At 35.6% G+C, this 18,900-nt stretch overlaps 1 protein-coding gene across 3 annotated transcripts in view; it reads left to right on the forward strand.

Annotated features, from left to right (window-relative positions):
- LOC141572141 (nuclear pore complex protein Nup153-like) overlaps positions 1-18,900 on the forward strand; it is a 45,199-nt gene that overhangs the window by 13,844 nt on the left and 12,455 nt on the right. For all 3 annotated transcript variants that reach the window (XM_088791357.1, XM_088791359.1, XM_088791358.1), the window contains 5 exons: positions 1,515-1,561; positions 1,828-1,954; positions 11,640-11,774; positions 12,409-12,489; positions 13,513-13,600. In XM_088791357.1, coding sequence (XP_088647483.1) covers positions 1,515-1,561; positions 1,828-1,954; positions 11,640-11,774; positions 12,409-12,489; positions 13,513-13,600 — 478 coding nt within the window. The remainder of the gene's footprint in view (positions 1-1,514; positions 1,562-1,827; positions 1,955-11,639; positions 11,775-12,408; positions 12,490-13,512; positions 13,601-18,900) is intronic.

An 18,900-nucleotide genomic window follows, 5' to 3' on the forward strand; every position in this document is an offset into this window, starting at 1 on the left:
TTACCATTTGTGCTTTTACTTATATATAGTTAATCGGATTTGATCTTCATAACAACTCCATTTCTTGAAATGTTTCAAAGTGAAGTTGAAAGAATAATAAAATGTTGACGTATTACTCTTTTATCTGGATTCAACTGTCATGATTTGCTTGATCAATATTTAAATAGTATTTTGAATTTAATTTTGGACCTGCAGAGTTGCAAGACAAATTTGAAGAACTCCACATTTTACTACATTTGCTTTATCTTTATCTGCATATTTTTTACCAACAAGGAAATCCTTACATAAATGGCTAATAATTATCAAACTCGGAAAGTTAATGTTGGTACAATACTATTATCTAATGTAATGTACAGGTTTTCTTTAGATATTGCCAGTTATCCAAAAGACAAAGAATCCAAAATCATGTTTTAGTCTATAACAGTCCCTTAAAGATTTTGTGGGTTTTTTTCTTTTTTTTTTTGGTATTTCACATCATAGATAATTCTGAAGAGTGTAAGTTACGGTGTAGCATGCCCTGCGATTTTGGGATGTGTGATGTTCCTCCTGATTGGATTCCAGTTGTGTACTTTTGGTAGTAATACCCCAGAATGGATGCTGAGCTCTTTTCAGTGTATCATGTAGGAGGCACATGCTGTCAGTTCATCCCATTCCTGGCTGTGTGATCATTACCGAAGGTAGTGTCAGTGGGATTTGTCCACTGTAAAGTGACTATATTTTACCTTTTATTATTAGTAACTTTCTTGTGGAGAAGACTACTTTGAGCACATAAATGTCCTTTTCACCCAGTTGTGTTAGCATCGTTGAGGATTTTTGCCTGAATCTATTATTTGTTAATTGCCAAAAGGTGATTTTCTAATTCTTTGTTCCTTCTTTTTGTCTATTTTTGTGTTTATTTTTCATGTCACATGAATTTTTACATTTAATAGGCTAAATCCTTCATTAGCGTAATTTGTTTCAATGCTCATATTGTCCCATATTGGTCTTCGGCCGGGCTCTTGTGTGCTTTGGATATTCCCATGTTATTTCTTGACCATTTAGTTTCTTTTTGATATTATAAAGTAATACAGGCTCATCTTGTAAATTCCTGGCCCTAGCCCTTTTATCAATCATTTATTTCTGTAAGAAAGTCTGATTCCTTATCATGGATGAACTCCTCAGTTTCAGAGAATAATTTCTAAAGGAATATCTTTATGAATTTGCTTGTGTGTTTAATAAGCCATTAGAAGAGATAAGTAAAAGTCTTTTTAAGGTTGGTAGTAGATTAAGTTTGTATATTACCATTTTGTTTAAGGGACAGTTGTACTCGATGACATTTTATGTGTATGTAATTATGCTCTTACTCTTGTGTACCATTCTGAAGGCAGGGTATAAGTTGCCAATTTTAGGTTTCATTAACTGAGCAGCATGAAATTCCTGATTCCAAATATGAAAACTCACAGACAGAAGGATGCTACTACAAAAATGAGAACAAATAAGCAAGCATTTAAATACGGTGTGTTCATTTTTTCTAGACTGTAGACGGGAAAGCTGTGACACCAGAGCAAAATACAGAACAAAGGTAATGTCATCCTTATAGCTAAACATTATATTTAGTTTGTAAGGTCTATATTTGATTCACATAAGCCATTTTGAAGATTAAGTAAGGTTGGAAAATAGAACTCTTTACACAAAGAAATCTATCAAGGTTTAACATCATATTCAGCTGTTAGTAGTTCTCTATTATTTAGGTAATCCTTTCACAAATTATGGAGAAGCGTAATATATCTGTTGCCTTAATTTCCTTTAATTTTTTTATTTCCTTTTTTTTGTTTCTTTTTTGCCTAGTGGTTTATCTTACCCAAATTTCAATCTGTCTGCGGCCAATGGTTTATCTCCTGGAGTTGATAATGAAGGTAACAACATGACACAGGAGAGATCGGACTTTGTGGCAACTAAACCCCCAGAGGAGGAGGTAGGTTATATAGTTAATACTTTTGATGTTTATTAAAGGCCTGGGTGTGCTGGTGAGGGGAGGTGTGAAAGGGTGGGCTTTGGGGTGACCCAGCACAAGACTAACCTGCCACTGAAACAGTCCCTTCAAGTAGTGTGTGTGTGTGTGTGTGTGTGTGTGTGTGTGTGTGTGTGTGTTTTAAACTACCAGGCTTTTAAATTTTAAATCACGTTCACTGTGATTTAAAACCTAACCTAGCACCTATAATTTCACGAGTATCATCAAAAAGCCATAATTCTTCCAAGAGAATATGACACATGAAATTATTTGACCCTCAAAATATTACATGATTTAGTTTAGCGAATATCTGAAGTGTCTATAAGTGGATTAATATTGTATGTATTCATCTCACTTGCCTTTTTCTTCATATTACTTATTAAACTTATCAGTGTCGTGAAAGATAACTCTGGGTTATTGAATTTCACTGTTACATATTTATCCTGTAGGAAGATTTCCCACAATCCATTCTGCAGAGTACATTTGGGTCCATTCCTCATACATGCTGAGCGGAGTGTCCATGCACGTCTCCCTGGGCACAGGTGCCGGCTGTTCTGTAGGCTCTTTATCCAGGAATGGGGTTGGATTATAGGGGATCATACACACCTTCAGATGTGTGATGTGTTGCCTCATTGCTCTTCAAAGTAGTTTTACAGCTTACCACTTCGACATTACTGTGGGTAGTGTGCTGTTTCTGTGTCCTTACTAGTACTTGATTTTGTTTATTTTAAAGTTTTTCCATTGTGATATCTGTGAGGTGGTAGGCCTTTGGTGTTTTACTTTGCATTTTGTTGTTTACCAGGAAGAGGAGATATTTTTTTGTGAGTTTCTTCGCCATTTGTTTTTTCTCTCTATCCACTTTTTCATTATCCATTATTACTTGTATTAAGGAGAGTCCTTTATATGTCCTAAATACGAAACTTTTGAAAAGATTCAGACTAACTGAAGATTGTTTAATTTAACCTTTCTTTCTATAGGTTGTTGTATTTGTTTTCTCTCTACTTTGAGCTGAACTCAGGTCCTTGCAGTCTTTTTATAAATGAATCCGAGCCTAGCTGGATCAGTTAAGTTTTGATTCCTAATGCTTCTTTCTGTCATTTATTTCTAGTTAAAATTTCATTTGTGACTTCCTCCTTGATTCATGAGTTCTTTACGAGTATATTTTTAGGCTTTTCAGTAGGAGATCTGATAACAGTTTCTTTTGACTGTAAAATGATGTTTTGATTGAAAGTTCTGTATGTATTAGCAATAATTTTGTTCATGTCTTTTGGTGTTTTGCTTTGCTGCCTTATTGAGAGTGGGAGGCCTTCCCCCCCCCCCCCCATTTTTTCTTTATCTCCTTTTTCTCTGTTTAGCACTTTTTCTTTGGGGCTCTCTGATTCACCAGAATCATGACTAGTGTGGCAGATTGGGCTTTCTACCATACACCTCTCTGTTGGTATTTATGCTGGCGGCCTCAGTGTAGTTACTGGTCCTGAGGCTCTATTTTTCCCTTGGTTCCTACCTGTTGCTGGGCTGGAGTGTTGTGAAGGGAGGGACTATATCAGTGTATCTGACATCTTGACAGAAAAGTCTTGAATGCTATTGATTATACAGTATGTAGAATTTTGTAGTTTTCTTAGCAGACCGATTTTCTTTTGTTATTAAAGCTCTTTATGCAGACGTAATTACATTTAAGAAACACATTATTTGTCTTGCCTTGTTTACATGAGGAAAGTAATATCGATTAATATAGCATGAGCTTGTTCTTTAGACAAGTTTATATTTTTCAAAGTAAAATGAGTGGTCCAAACTTTGGAAAGTCTATGTCTTTGAGAAAACATTAGCTTGGTTTGTTATTTGCCTGATGACAGATTGGTCAATTTGCTTATTTTCCTCACTGTCAAATTTTAAAGATATAATTGCTAAGATTTTAGCTGAATCTCAGGTTGATGCCAGTAGCTCAATTTTAGCCATTTCGCAGATTTGTGTATAGTCTGATAATCCTGTATTGAGAGATGGAGGGTGGTGGTGTCTAAATGTTTGTTTGTTTTTCATGCTCTTACTACCTGGTACACTCACTGTTAGGCGTTTTATGGCTCTTTGTTTCCTCCTCTCTTATCTGGGCCCACTCCCTCCATTGTAGGAATTGAGTATTAGTCATTAAACATTGTCATTTTGCCTCTATTGTGATATCAGTCTCATTTTTATAATGAAAAAGTCCATTGATACCGAATAGTTAAGTAGTATATAATAAGACAGAGTTTGGGAGGCTTAATCGCTTGATATTATCCTGTCAGGTACAGTCCTGCTGCTTCGTGGTGTGAGTAACATTGGCAAACATAACCTCTTTGCACATCAACTTCCTTCTCTTTAAAATGGAGATATAAATACTGAGTATATTTACCTTGTGTCTGTAGGGTGCCTGCTATTTAATAGCTATATGGTATTGGGCTATATATCTCCGTGCCTCAGTTTCCTCATCCACAGCAATAGTGTGTACCTCATGTGAGATAACCCAAGTAAAGGTATTATAAAGTTAACACATAGTAAGTCCCATATTTGATGGCAGTTATGTTCAGCTTGAGGTGTCTATAAGCATCTGATAACAGTTCATGACTTTCTTTTCCCCAGATTTGTGGGACCTATGTCTGATCAACCAAGTCAAAATTTTGGTGACTAGGAATCAACTTAGAATTGGTTCAAGGTCCATAGTATAAAGAAACAGTATTTCCAAGCTTAAGGAGTTGGTGTGAGAAATAGGTTGTTCAACTTATGTACGCAGGTGTTATAAGGGTCTAAGGGGAAGAAAATACGGCTAGGGTTGCGTTGGGAAGAAACGTCCCTACAGAAATACCTAAATGTTTTCTTTTGTTTTTCTGCACTCCCATATTTGATTATAAGATTCACACAGAAGAAATGTTGAAAGAATTGTGCAATTGGATACATATTCCCAGAATGAAGATTCTATTATTTTGTTCTATTTGCTTCATGAAGTACATATCCATCTAATTATGATTTGGGTGCATTGCCAACGAAGTTGAAGATATGAATACACCTCATCCGCAAATACTTTGGCATACATTGCTAAACTATAGTTAAACATTTGTTGTTTTTTAATTTAGCAAGATTTACATGTAGTGAAATGTACAACTCTTAGGTGTACCATTGAATGAATTGGACAGGTGTTTACACCTGTGTAACCCGAAGACTACCGAGGCATGGAACATTTTCAGTCATGAGGAAAATTCACTCCTGTTCCTTCCCAGTCAATAATCATTGCCTCCTACCCCAGGGCGATCAGTTCAGTGTTCTCATTTTTCACACCATCTGTTGGTTTTGCTTGATCTAAACATTCATATCAGTGCAGCTACTCGGTGTGTACTGTGTTCTGCCCTTCTCTTATGAAAAGCTGCTGTGAACATTCTTGCATCTGTTTGTGGACATATGTTTATGTCTCTTGGGTAAATACCTACAAGTGAAGGTGTGAGTAATAGTTTAAAGTCCCCCCAACAGTATGTGAACCTTTCCATCACTGTACATCCTTACCAGTAGTTGGTTGCACTCTTTTCAATTGTAGCCATTCTGCTTTGTGTATGCTGCTGTGTCATTGTAATTTTGCTGTGCATTTCCCTCATGACTAGTAATGTGTTCTTGTTTATGTGCTTCTTGGCTGCAAGTATGTCTTCCTTTGTGAGGTCTCTCTTCAGAACATTTGCCCTTTAAAAAATTGGGTTGTCTTAGTATTACTGAGTTGTATGAGCGCCTTATAAATTCTGGATGCAAATACTTTGTCTGCGACATGCCTTACAAATATTTTTCTCGCACTGTGGCTTTCCTTTTATTCCCTCTGTCTGTTCCTTCCTTCCTTCCCTCCTTCCTTTCTTCCATCCTTCCTTCCTTCCTGCCTTCCTGCCTTCCTGCCTTCCTGCCTGCCTTCCTGCCTTCCTGCCTTCCTTCCTTTGTTCTTCCCTTCCTTCCTTTCAACTTTCTATATTATTTTATGTTAATTTCATGTGTACTCCATGGTGGTTAGTCATTTATATAAATTAAGAAGTGATCCCTCTAACTAGTCTAGTGCCCACCTAGCAGTATGTATAGTTATTACCACATTCTGGACTGTATTCTCTGTGCTGTACTTTACATCCCCAAGACTATTTTGACCCATTTGTACTCCTTAATGCTTTCACCTTTTTCATCCTGCCCCTTAATTCCCCTCCCAAGTATCACCCCAATAAATCTAATACCCATATGACACCCTACATTGTTACTACAATATTATTGACTATGTTCTTTATGCAGTACTTTAAATTGCCATGACTACTGTGTAACAATCAATTTATACGTCTTGATTCGTCCCTTTTCTCACTCATCCCACCCCCTTCCATCTGGCAACCATTAATATGTACTTTGTATGTTTGAGTTTGTTACTGTTTTATTTGTTTATTTTAATTTTTAGAGTCCACAAATAAGCAAAGTCACATTTTATCTGCCCTTCTGTGACATGTTCCACCCAGTACAATACTCTCCGAGTCCATCCATGTCGCTGCAGTTGGCAAGAATCCATCCCCATCCATGGCCGAGCAATATCCCATTGTATATATGTACTACCTACTCTTTATCCATGCATTCATCCACAGACACCCAGGCTGCCTCCACATCTTGAACATTGTAAACAACGCTGCAATGAACATATGGATGCACATGTCTCCTCAAAATAGTTTTTCGATTTCTTCAGATAAATACTGTGAAGTGGGATTACTGGATCCTTGTTTGTCTCTTGTTATAGCCTTTGTTTTCAAGTCTGTTTTCTCTGGTATCAGTATTGCTACCTGATCTTCTGTCTGTTTGGTTTTTCTGTTTCCGTTTTCACGAAATATTTTTTTCATTCCTTTACTTCAACCTGTTAGTGCCTTTCAATCTGAAGTGAGTCTCTTATAAGCAGCATATGTAAGGGTCTTATTTTTCTGTGCTTTCAGCCACTCTATCTTTTGATTGGAGCATTTAATCTATTTACACTGAAAGTAATTATTGATGTTTGTGCGGTATTTCCATTTTATTATTCATATTTTTTCATTTTCTTTGTTTTCTCCTTATTATTCTTAAAGAAGTCCCTGTTGCATTTCTGTAATACCAGTTTGGGGTGATGAACTCCTTTAGTTTTTTTCTTGTCCAGGAAACTCTTTATCTGTCCTTTGAGGCTAAATCACACAAATGCATGTGTTCTGACAATTAAGTTTGCGAACTTTTCACTGTGTTGCACTCACATTGGCAGCACTGTACAAACAGCTCCGTAAGGTTTCATAACCTTGGTATAACAGTGTCTCTCTCACAGCGGTGTTTGTGTCTACGTGTTGTGGTGTCATGCTGAGTGATGTTCATTATTGTTGTTGCGTGCTTTTGTGTGCCATCGTGAGAATGCTTGACCTTGTATTAGAGCAACGAACAGACATTAAATTTCTTGTTAAACTTGTCAAGAGTGGAAGTGAAATCATGGACATGTTAGTCCAAGTTTATGGCAGCGATAATGCCATGAAGAAAATGGCAGTGAGCAAATGGAGTAAGTGTTTTTCTGAGGAGAGGGATTGTGTCACTGATGAAGAGTGCTCAGGGCAGGCAGCAATGAGCAGAATTGAGGAAAACATTGCAAAAGTTCATCAAATTGCGCCTCAAAATCATTGGCTAACTGTGAGAAGCATAACAGACCATGTAACATCGATAGAAAAAGTTAGGAAAATCTTAACTGAAAATCTTGGCATGAGAAATGTGTGTGCAGAAATGGTCCCAGAGCAGCTCTTGCATCACAATGCACCAGCTCACACGGCACTGTCCGTGAGGGCATTTTTAGCCAATAAACAAAAACTGTATTGAAAACTCCTCCTTACTCACCTTATCTGGCCCCCAATGACTTCTTTCTTTACCCAAAGATAAAGGAAATATTGAAAGGAAGACATTTTGATGACATTCAGGATATCAAAGTTAATAAGACGACAGCTCTGATGGGCATTCCCAAAAAAGAGTTCCAAAATTGCTTTGAAGGTTGGAATAGGCACTGTCATCTGTGCATAGCTTCCCAAAGGGAGTACGACCATAGTGATATTCAGCAAGGAAGTATGTAGCACTTTTTCTAGGATGAGTTCTCGAACTGAATTGTGAGACCTCATAGCTTTGCTTCATAGAGTAATTGAGGTTGTAGGTCCTTGATTTTCATTACTTTGTGTATTTTCTGTCAATCCTTTTTGGCCTGCAAAGTTTCTGCTGAGAATTCAGCTGATAGACTTATAGGAGCTCCTTTGTAGGTGACTAATTGTGTTTCCCTTGCTGCTTTTAGGATTCTGTCTTTGTCTTTAGTCTTTGGCATTTTAGTTATGAGTGTGTCTTGGTGTGGGCCTCTTTGGGTTCATTTGTTTGGGACTCTGCACTTCTTGGGCTACTTTCTTCATCATGTTAGGGAAGTTTTCTGTCATTATTTCTCCAAATAGGTTTTCAATCCCTTGCTCTATCTGTTCTTTTTCTGGTACAGGCATAATGCAAGTGTCGGTACCCTTGATGTTGTCCCAGAGGCCCCTTAAACTCGCCTCATTTTTATTTTATTTTATTTTTATATTTTTGTTTTTCTGCTTGGGTGTTTTCTGCTACCTTACTTTCTAAATCGTGGATTCAATCCCTGCTTCATCTAATCTACTGTTGATTCTCCATTTATTTTCTTAATAGTATTTTTTATCACTAGATGTTCTAAATTTTATGAAGTTTGAATCTATGTATTTTTTCCCATTATTTTTACTGTTCTTTTTGTCCTAAGAAACGTTTGCCTGTTTCTGGGCTGGAAGGAAATTCTCCTATTATCTGTCAGAACATTACAGTAGTTCTTTCATGTTTTTTTCTAATTTCCTTATTGATATCCTATGTGATTCCTTGGATTAAAACTGATTTTAATCATCATTTTCATGTTTTGAAATTAATCGAGACTTGTTTTATAGCCCAGTGTATGGTTTACTAGATGAATTTTTAGAAAGGTATATTATGCATTTGTTGGCTATAATGGTCTAGAGAAGTCAGATAAGATGACTGATAGTATTTCTTACATCATCTTTGTTTTTGCTGAATTTTTTTTAAGAGGTGGTGTATGATTCGTCTATTAAAATTGTTGTGAGATAGGAGTTAAAGTTGTCTACTTACGTTTTGTGAATTTGTCTTTCACCCTTTATTAGGTCAATCTTTGCTATGTATATTTTGAAGCCCTCATTGCAGCATGCACCTTGCATCTATTATAGCTCCTCACTGATATGTCCCTGTGAATATTACTAACTGTCCTTTAAAAAAACCCAAAAAACAGAAAAACATTGGAGATATTTTTTGTCTTGAAACCTACTTTATCTGGTAGTCATCTAGCCAGCCATTCTATTACTAGAATCAGCCTCCTTTTGCTTACTAAACACAGGTTCTATCTTTTCCATCCATAAACTTCCAAACTCCAAACTGAGTGTTTATTTTTGAAATAATCTCTTGTAGACAGCATATTGTTGATTCTTGTCTTTTTTTTTTTTTTTTATCTATTTCTGCCTTTTAATTTGAATGTTTATATTTAATGTAATTATTAACATAGTTGGATAAAGGCCAACCATTTTGTAATTGTTTTCATTACTTGTTCACTTTTTATTTCTCTCTCTTGATGCTACTTAGTGGTTCCTCTTGATTACGGTTTATGTCCTTAATTTTTTCCATTCTACTTTGTGTTAATATTGTGCCACTCCTTTCAGAATGTAAAAATCTTGCACCTTTATAGTTTGATTTACCACCGTACTTGTAATTTTTGTTACATTTAGATACATAGGCTATAAACCCACAGCCTACAATTTTTGCTTTATCCCGTTATATATACGTTTATGACAATTAAGTTCACAAACTCATCCTAGAAAAAGTGCCACATAACTCATTACTGAATATCACTACTGTCACCTTCGAAGTATTCGTTTTGGGAAGGTATGCACTGATGCCAGCACCTAGTCTACCCTTCAAAGCAATTTTGGAACTCTTTTTTGGGAATGGCCATCAGAGCTGTCATTCTATTACCCTTGATATCCTGAATGTCATCAAAATGTCTTCCTTCCCACATTTCTGTTATCTTTGAGTAAAGAAAGAAGTCATTGGGGGCCAGACTAGGTGAGTAGGGAGGGTGTTCCAATACAGTTATTTGTTTACTGGCTAAAAACTCCCTCACAGACAGTGCCGTGTGAGCTGGTGCATTGTCATGATGCAAGAGCCATCAATTGTTGGTGACAAGTCAGGTCATTTTCATCTAACTTTTTCACACAGTCTTTTCAACACTTCCAAATAGTAAACTTGGTTAACTTTTTGTCCAGTTGGTACAAATGCATAATGCAGTCTGGTATCAAAAAAGGTTAGCAACATCATTGCAAGTACTTCGCAAACTTAATTTTCAGAACTTCATATTTTAAAGAAATTTAGTGAAAAATAGTGTTGTTGTTTTCATTTTCCCCCCTAATGATTTGTCACATATTATTTCCAGAAATTATTTTTTCCAGAAATCTGAATTTCCGTTTGGTATCATTTCCCTACTCTGCAGACCTCATACGGCAGGTTTTATGGCAACAGATTCTCTTAGGTTTCTTTTACCTGAAAGTGTCTTTATTTTTACTTTTTGGGGAGAGGTTGACTTTACTGAGGTGTGGTTTATGCATAATAAACTGCGTCCATTTGGAGTGATTCAGATTGTTTTAGTGGGAGTGAAGTTACCTGAACTCAAACCCTGTCTCCTCTGTTGTGGGCAGCAGCCGAGAAACTCTTTAGTCTGAGTTGGCTGTTGGTTGTCTGTCCATCTTCCACTCATGTAGTTACAGGTCTGCCAGGTAGTTGGACACTTACATGCAGACTTGGGGCTCCCCTCCTGTTGCTCTTGAATTGTGCATCTCCTGTCTAGCTGCCGTGGTCACATTCTCTACCTGAGAGTCTTCACCCAACACATTTGCTGTTTTCTCTCTGAATTTCAAGTATCTAGTGGCCCTAACTCATAAAAAGAACAGGAAACTCACTCAGTGCTTCTCTTTTCTTGAGGTGTCTTCTCCCCTCCAGTTTCTGCTTGTTTTTGTTTGCTCTTTAGTATTTTCAGATGGTCGCTTTAATATTTTGTCTAGCGTTTGTAATTGTTATGTCAGGGAATTGACATATATGATCTATTCCTCCATGAACAGAGGCGGAACTCTTTTTATTTGTTCTTAATCTGTTCATGTGAGACTTGGGATGGCTTTTGCTATATTGGGTTAAAAACCAAGGCAGTTCACCAAACTCATGAGAAAAGACGTTTCTTAAATTCTTGATTTATGTGCTGTAACCATATACAACTTTTCATTTCATGTTAATACTACCACTGGGGTTTATTATTTTTTTCCTTCATTTTCACTGATTAGGAGATTGATACTTAGGGCAGTTAGGTTCCCAGTCACATGGCTGGCTGGTGGCACAGCTGGTATTCAAATCTCGTGTAGTTTTCTTGATTCAAGAGTGCTTATTATAATTAACACTGTATGGTGTTACTTTCTCCATGTTCTAAATTTTCCTCTAACTATATAAATTCTACCTGAAAAAATGTAGAGATATAAGAATGACAGAAAAGATGAAGTATATCATTATAAAACATACTGTGTTCTAGGAAATGGAAGTACCAGTATTACAGAGAATCACTGTACCCATCACCAGTTCTTCACAGCCTCCAGTAAAATTTAGTTCATCTGTGATGACTTCTTCTCCGTCACCGATTATCCCTGCACAGTCATTAACAAACAAGGTACCAAACCATTGTTCAAATAGGGGTGATTTTTGTTCTTTCTTATTGTTTATTTTAAAATATCTAATATTCAGTTGGAAGCAGGGGTTAATTTTTGCTAATCAAACCAACAACTCAGAGTAAGAGGACAAAAGTGGAAATGCTATTTTCCTTTCTTTACTGTAACTTATAATGGGATCCACTACATTTGGAGTGTTTTCATTTCTTATGCAATGCATTAGAGAAAGCAATGATTGTAAATTTGTTTCCAAACAATGTTTTCAATGAAGATACTTTTCTTTCCATTAGAAGACATGTATGCTTTTTATTTCTCAAGTAGGATTAATACCTTTAATTCGCTCGTGAAATTTTATGCTTTTCAGTTTACTTTTACTTTTGTGAACATATAGTTATAGATGTTACTTTTCTCCATTAGACAAATATTCATCTTTAAAATAGTGTATAAAGGAAGCCAGATTTCATAGCAGTAGCTTCAGTATTTTTCAAAAGTTCAAAAGTGATTTTCAAATCTAAAAGGGAACATATTTGCCTTTGGCTTCTTAGGAATAATTAATTTGCTTAAGGCCCATTTCATTGTAAATTTATTTTTCTAAAAAGCTGTTTTTGTATGTCTTTTAATAATTTTGAAAAACAGGTACAAATGTCGTCTTCCAACAACACTGGCCATTCTATATCTAGAATTTCAACTCCGATTGTGCAATCTGTTCAGGGAGATGTAAGTAGTAACTGAGGAATATTTCATATGTATGGATTTTAAAGGCATAATGTATTTTTATTAAATCCAAGATGCCATTGGTGATAAAAAAATACCATTATTTTTCCTCCAATAGCAACACTAAAAATTACAATGTATTGAAACCTCGAATGAGTAAACACCTGTATATTTTCTTTTATATATGTAGACCTATGCGTATACACACATACACAAGCATGTATTGTTTTTCACATACCACTTGAAAATTAAGATGCAGACATCTTAATACCCTGGTACTTTTCCATGTACCCTGACATAGTAGGACATTCCTTTCCATACCCACAACATGGTTACTATACCATCAAAAATTAACATGATATAGTAATGATATAGTACATATTCAGATTTCCCCATCCATCGCAGACTGCCCTTTAATTGCTTATATTTTTTTCTTGGTCCTAGATCCAATTAAATTAGGACCTAGTCAATTAAATTATAATGCAGTTAATGTTTTTCTTGAATTGACTTTAACCTAGAAAAGTTTTGGGTTTTTAGGAACATATTTTGTGTTTGTTTCTTTGTAGTTAAGAAACAAATATTTTCAAAAAGAATGAGTTCAGTTAGTGTCCAGTTTATCCCACCCTTATTTGGCATGTTTATCAATTTCATATCTCGCCCTTTGTTTTTCTCTGTTTCCTTGTTTGCTGTCACCGTTCATTTTGTGGTTTCCGTGCTGCATGCCTGACATCTATACATTGTCCAAAGGTCTCATATTTTTTATTAAAAAGTGACACTTAAAACCCAGAATTGAGCATTATGTACTGCCTAAGAACATACCTAAAAAATTAAAACCATGGCTATTATGCTATGACACACCTCTCCTTATAAGAAGCATCCCAATTTTAGAGATTGTAAAATATGAAAAACTGTGAATCTTAGAACAAGTAAAACTAAATGTATTTTTGGCTTGGAATGACAAATCTCTATATTTGAGATTTGCTTAAAACTAATTTGACACTTGAAGGATCACTTTTCTCTTGACAGATTGGACTTACAATTACGGTGCCTGTTGTAAAAACAGCAGAACTTTCTGGCTCTAGTAGTAATTCAGGACCAATTACAAGTAGTTCAGGTGAGTAAAAATTTCTCATAAAATTTTACATAAAAATAGTTAGAGATATTTGATTTGTATTTCAAATTCTTTAACCTTTGGGAATTCCTATAAATGCCTTCATTTGAATGGAATTAGCTCAGAAAAGCAAACAGTAGCTAATATCAACTTTTTGACAATGCTTTTTAGTAATTAACCTCAGAGATACATAGCTCCCTAAATGTCAGTGTTACAGGTTGGTTGTGAGGGGGATAGTGACAACAGCAAATTCAACCATTGTCTTTGTTTAGTCAAAATAAGGTGACAGTGTATCATTATAAATGAACTCTCCTTCTAAGAAATTCAAGGTTTGTCTACCTGATAATTGCAGTGCATTCCATCTTTAGATTTACTGTTCAGTCCACAAGCATTTTTACGTGTCAAGGTTATGCTTGCCTCTGCAAATAGGCCTCTGTTCAGAATATGTAAACTCAAGAAATGGACATAATTGAGGGAAATAAAACAAATAATCAGATAATTAGTTCATCAATAGGATTTTGTTGTGATAGTAGTAGTTTCCTTTCAAGTGTTTGGTGTTTTGGAACTGGAGAATCATCCTGACTGAGTTACTTAAGGTCGAGAATTTTTGAGCATTTTACCAAAGAAATGAACAGCAAATGCAAGGGTACAGAAACAAGAGAAAAAGCATGACATAGTTTGAAAATTGCAAATAGTTTGTCAAGAGTTTGAGACGTAGCTTTAAATTCTAAAAATTCTTGAATGCTATACTAAAGAATTGGAAGTTACCGTGAATGCAGTAGGAAGACGCTGAGTGATATTTTTATGGGGGTGAGGTAGCTGCAGTGACAGAATGTGTTGAGTGAGGGACATCAGGTATGTTCTTTTGCCCCATCCAGAAGTGTTTATTTGACTATGTGCTGAGGTGGGGGTGTTTGTCTTTGGATGATGTACAAGATAGAACATAGATTCTGAGAGTGGCACAAAGTGAGATTTGACAGGTGTGTTTGCAATCCTATTTTTCTTTGAAGGCAACAGCTCTGCTTAAGAAAATGTAACAAGTACATTTCAGGTGTAATCTTTGCACAAAGTTTTTTTTTTTTTCTTTAATGTAAGTTTAAATTCAAGAGGAATGAATCTATTCAATTACTATTTCCATGTCTTGTTCTTGAGAAAAGGCCTTTAAAATCCTTCTCAATTTTTATTAATGCTTTACTAATGTTAGTTGAATGAGTAACGATTTGTCAAACAAGTTTTGTGTTTCAATACATCTGGGGAAATTCCCAGATTTTTAAGGCATTAGGAGTGACATATATATAATGGTGATAATTGTGTATTCTCGCTTTGACACCCGATTCTCACCACATCTGTCATTAAGAAGCTGATTGAAAATGTGGAAGTCATGATTAACTACTTTGTGACAGCAGCAAAATTTTCCAATATGTTCTTTATCCATCATTTTGAGTACACTTCAGGGCATCCTTACAATTAATCTTAAATTACTAAACGCAATTTAATTTTGATTATAAAGGAAGGTAGAATATGATAAAGTGATGAAAGCGTATGTTTCCTTTCACATTGATATGAGAGGTAAGTCTGGTGTTTTGCATATTTTTGTTATTGAGGTGAAATAGACATAAGATACAATTAATTGTTTTAAAAGACTAATTCAGTGTGATTAAGTATATTCTCAATGTTGTGCAGCCACCACCTCTGTCTACTTCCAAACATTTTTATAACTCCCAAAGGAAACCTGTATCCATTCAACAGTTGCTTTCCATTTCCCCTTCCCCACAAATCCTGTCAGCCACCCATCTGTGTTTTGTTTCTGTGTATTGCCTATTCTGGAGGCATACCGTGCCATTTGTTGCTTGTGGCTCACCCACTTTGTATTATGTATCAGTCCTTCATTCCGATTATGGCTGAATAATACTCCATTGTATGGATATACTAAAACTCCTCTGTGCATCCATTGATGGACGTTTGGGCTATTTCCACCTTTGGGCTGTTGTGGACAGCGCTGCTGTGAATATGCAGGTACGTGTATTTTTTTGAATACTGGGCCCAGTAGTTTCAGTGTATATCTAGGGATGGAGTTAAAGGGTCAGATGGTAGTTGTATATATAATTTTCTGAGGCACCACAAAACTGGTTTTCTCAGCAGCTGGCTTATTTACATTCCCATTTGGAATATATGTTGGTTCTAATTTCTTCACCTTCTCACCACATTTATTATTTTTCTATTTTGTATTATAACTGTCCTAGTGGTTGTGAAGCAATGCTTTATTGTGGTTTTGATTCACATTCCCCTAGTGATCAGTGGTGTTGAGCCTGTTTCCATGTGCCTGTTAGCCTATTGTCTATCTTCTTGGGGAAAAGTGTGTTCAAGTTTATTGCCCATTTTTAAATTAGTTTGTCTCTTTGTTGCTAGATGCAAGCATTTTTGATAGTGTGGATACTATGTCCTTATCAGACATATGACTTGTAAGTAATTTCTCCAATGCAACGTATTATTTTGATACTGTCTTCACACTTCCTTGGTAATGTCCCTAGATTCACAGAGTTTTATGATTTTATTGAAGTTCAAATTTTGTTTGGCTTTTTCTTTTGGTGTCATATCTAAGAATCCATTGCCAAAATTCCACCATCATGAAGACATACCTCCTAAGTTTTCTTCTAAGAGTGTTACTGTTTAGTCCTTATATTTAGATCATTTATCCATTTTCAGTTAACTTTTGTTCATGGTGTGAGGTGTAAGGGTAGGCAGGATTTTTTGGTAACTGCTTTTTAATTGGTGTTACTGAAGAAGAAAAACCTGGGTATTTATATTTTATGATAGAGCATTTCAAACATTCTCAGAAGTGTAATGGTCGACTGAATCCCCAATACTCATTACTCAGTCTTTGATGTTCTCTTTAAATAGTACCATTTCATCTGCAAATAATGACAGTTTTACTTTGTTTGTTGGTTAGAGACCTTTTATTTGTTTTTCTTGTCTGCTTGCTCTGGCTAGGACTTCTAGTGCTATGTTGGATAAAAGGGTGAAAGTGGGCATCCTTGTCTTGTCCCTGATCTTAAGGAGAATGCTTTTACTTTTTCCTTGTTGAGTATGATATTAGTTGTGGGTTAGCCATACATATGTGGCTTTTCGTGTGTTGAGATGTGTTCCTACTCTTCCACATTTGCTGAGAGTTCTTATCATAAATGGATGCTCAATTTTGTCAAAGGCTTTTTCTGTATCTATTGATATGACCATATGATTTTTATTTTTCATTCCCTGTATGTGTTGCATAATGTTAACTGATTTGAGGATATTGAACCAACCTTGCATAGCAGGAATGAATCCCACTTGATTGTGGTTTATGATCTTTTAATATATTGTGGAATTTGATTTGTTAATATTTTTTGGAGGATTTTGGAATCTTATCTTCATTAGTGATACCTGCTGTAGGTTGTTGTTGTTGTTTTGTGTTTTTAATGCTTTGTCTGGTTTTGGAATCAAGGTAATGTTGGCATTATTAAATGAGTCAGGAGGCTTTTACCTTCTTGGATTTTTTAGAATATTTTGAGGAGAATAGGTGTTAACTGTTTTTTGAATGTTTGATAAATTTCACCGGTGAAGGCATTTGGTCCATGACTTTTATTTGTTGGGAGCTTGTTGATTACTGATTTGATTTCATCTATTCAGATTTTCTGTTTCTTTTTCAGCCTTGGATGATTGCATGCTTGTAGGAATTTATCCATTTCTTGCAGATTGTCCACCTTTTTGGTGTTTAGTTGCTTGTAGTATTTTCTGTGTTGTGTGTGTGTGTGTGTGTGTGTGTGTGTGTGTGTGTGTGTGTGTTTCTGTGGTGTCTGTGGTCACTTCTCTTACATTTGTGAAATTATATTTGGGTCATCTCCCTTTTTTACTTGGTCAGTCTTGTTAATTTAAAGTTTTAATAAAAGTGTTGTTAATTTTGTTTATCTCTCAAAGAAACCAGCTCTTGTTTTCATTGATCTTTTGTTGTGTTTTTCAGTCTCTATTTCATTTATTTCTGCTCTGATCTTTATTATTTCCTTCCTTCTACTCACTTTGGACTTTGTTTGCTCTTCCTTTTCTAGTTCCCCTACGTGTAAAGTTAGACTATTTATTTGACATTTTTCTTATTTCTTGAGGCAGGCTTGCATAGCTATGAATTTTCCTTTTAGGACTGCTTTATCTATGTTGTTGTATTTTTGTTTTCATTTGTCTCAAGGTATCTTTTCATTTCTTCCTTGATATAATTGTTGGCCCATTCATTGCTTAGAACCATATTATTTAGCTCCATGTGTTTTTCATTTTTTCTTATAATTAATATCTAGTTTCACACCGTTGTGGTTAGGGAAGACACTTGATATGAATTCAGTGTTCCTAAATTTATTGAGAATTGTTTTGTGGCCTAACATGGACTATCTTGGTAAATGTTCCATGTGTACCTGAAAGGAACGTATATTATGGTGCTTTGGGGGGAAATCCTCTAAAAATGTCAATTAAATCCATCTGGTCAAGTGTGTCATTGAAAGCCTCTGTTCCCTTGTTGATTTTCTGTCTGGAAGATTTGTCCATTTGTGTCAGTCGAGCGTTAAAGTCTCCTACTCTGATAGTGTCACCGTCAATGTCTGCCTTTATGTCATTCAGTATTTGTTTTATCTATTTAGTTGCCCCTATGAAGGGTGCATAAACGTTTACTAGGGTGATGTCCTTTTGTTAGATTGATCATTTTTATTATTATGTAATGTCCTTCTTTGTCTCTCATTAGACTCTTCATTTTAAAGTCTACTTTGTCTGATATAAATATCATTTCCCCAGCATTTTTTTCCATTTCCATTTGCATGAAATGTCTTTTTCCATCCCTTTACTTTCAGTCCGTGAGTGAATTTCAATCTGAGGTGGGTTTCTTTTAAACAGCATATGTATGGGTTCTGTTTTCGTATCTATTCAGCTACCTTATGTCTTTTCATTGGAGTATTTAATTCATTTACATTCAATGTGATTATTGATAGGTACAGAGGTATTGCCATCTTGAGTCATACTTTTTATCTTCATCTGGTTTTTTCCTCCTTTCTTCTGCTTAGAGACATCCTTTTCACATTTTTTTTTAAGATTGGCTGGGTCATAATGAATTCTTTACCTTTTTCTCCTCTGGGAAGCTCTCTGTCTCTTCTTCAGTTTTAAATGATGGCCTTCCTGTGTACAGTAGTCTTGTTGTAGGCCTGTGTTTTCCCTTAACTTTGATTATTTCCTTGAACTCTCTTCTGGCCTGCATATCTTCTGTTCAGAAATCAGCTGACAGCCTATGGTAA

This window comes from Rhinolophus sinicus, chromosome 14 (genome assembly GCF_057876585.1).
Source record: "Rhinolophus sinicus isolate RSI-liver-muscle chromosome 14, RSI-T2T, whole genome shotgun sequence".
NCBI classification, from domain to species: domain Eukaryota; kingdom Metazoa; phylum Chordata; class Mammalia; order Chiroptera; family Rhinolophidae; genus Rhinolophus; species Rhinolophus sinicus.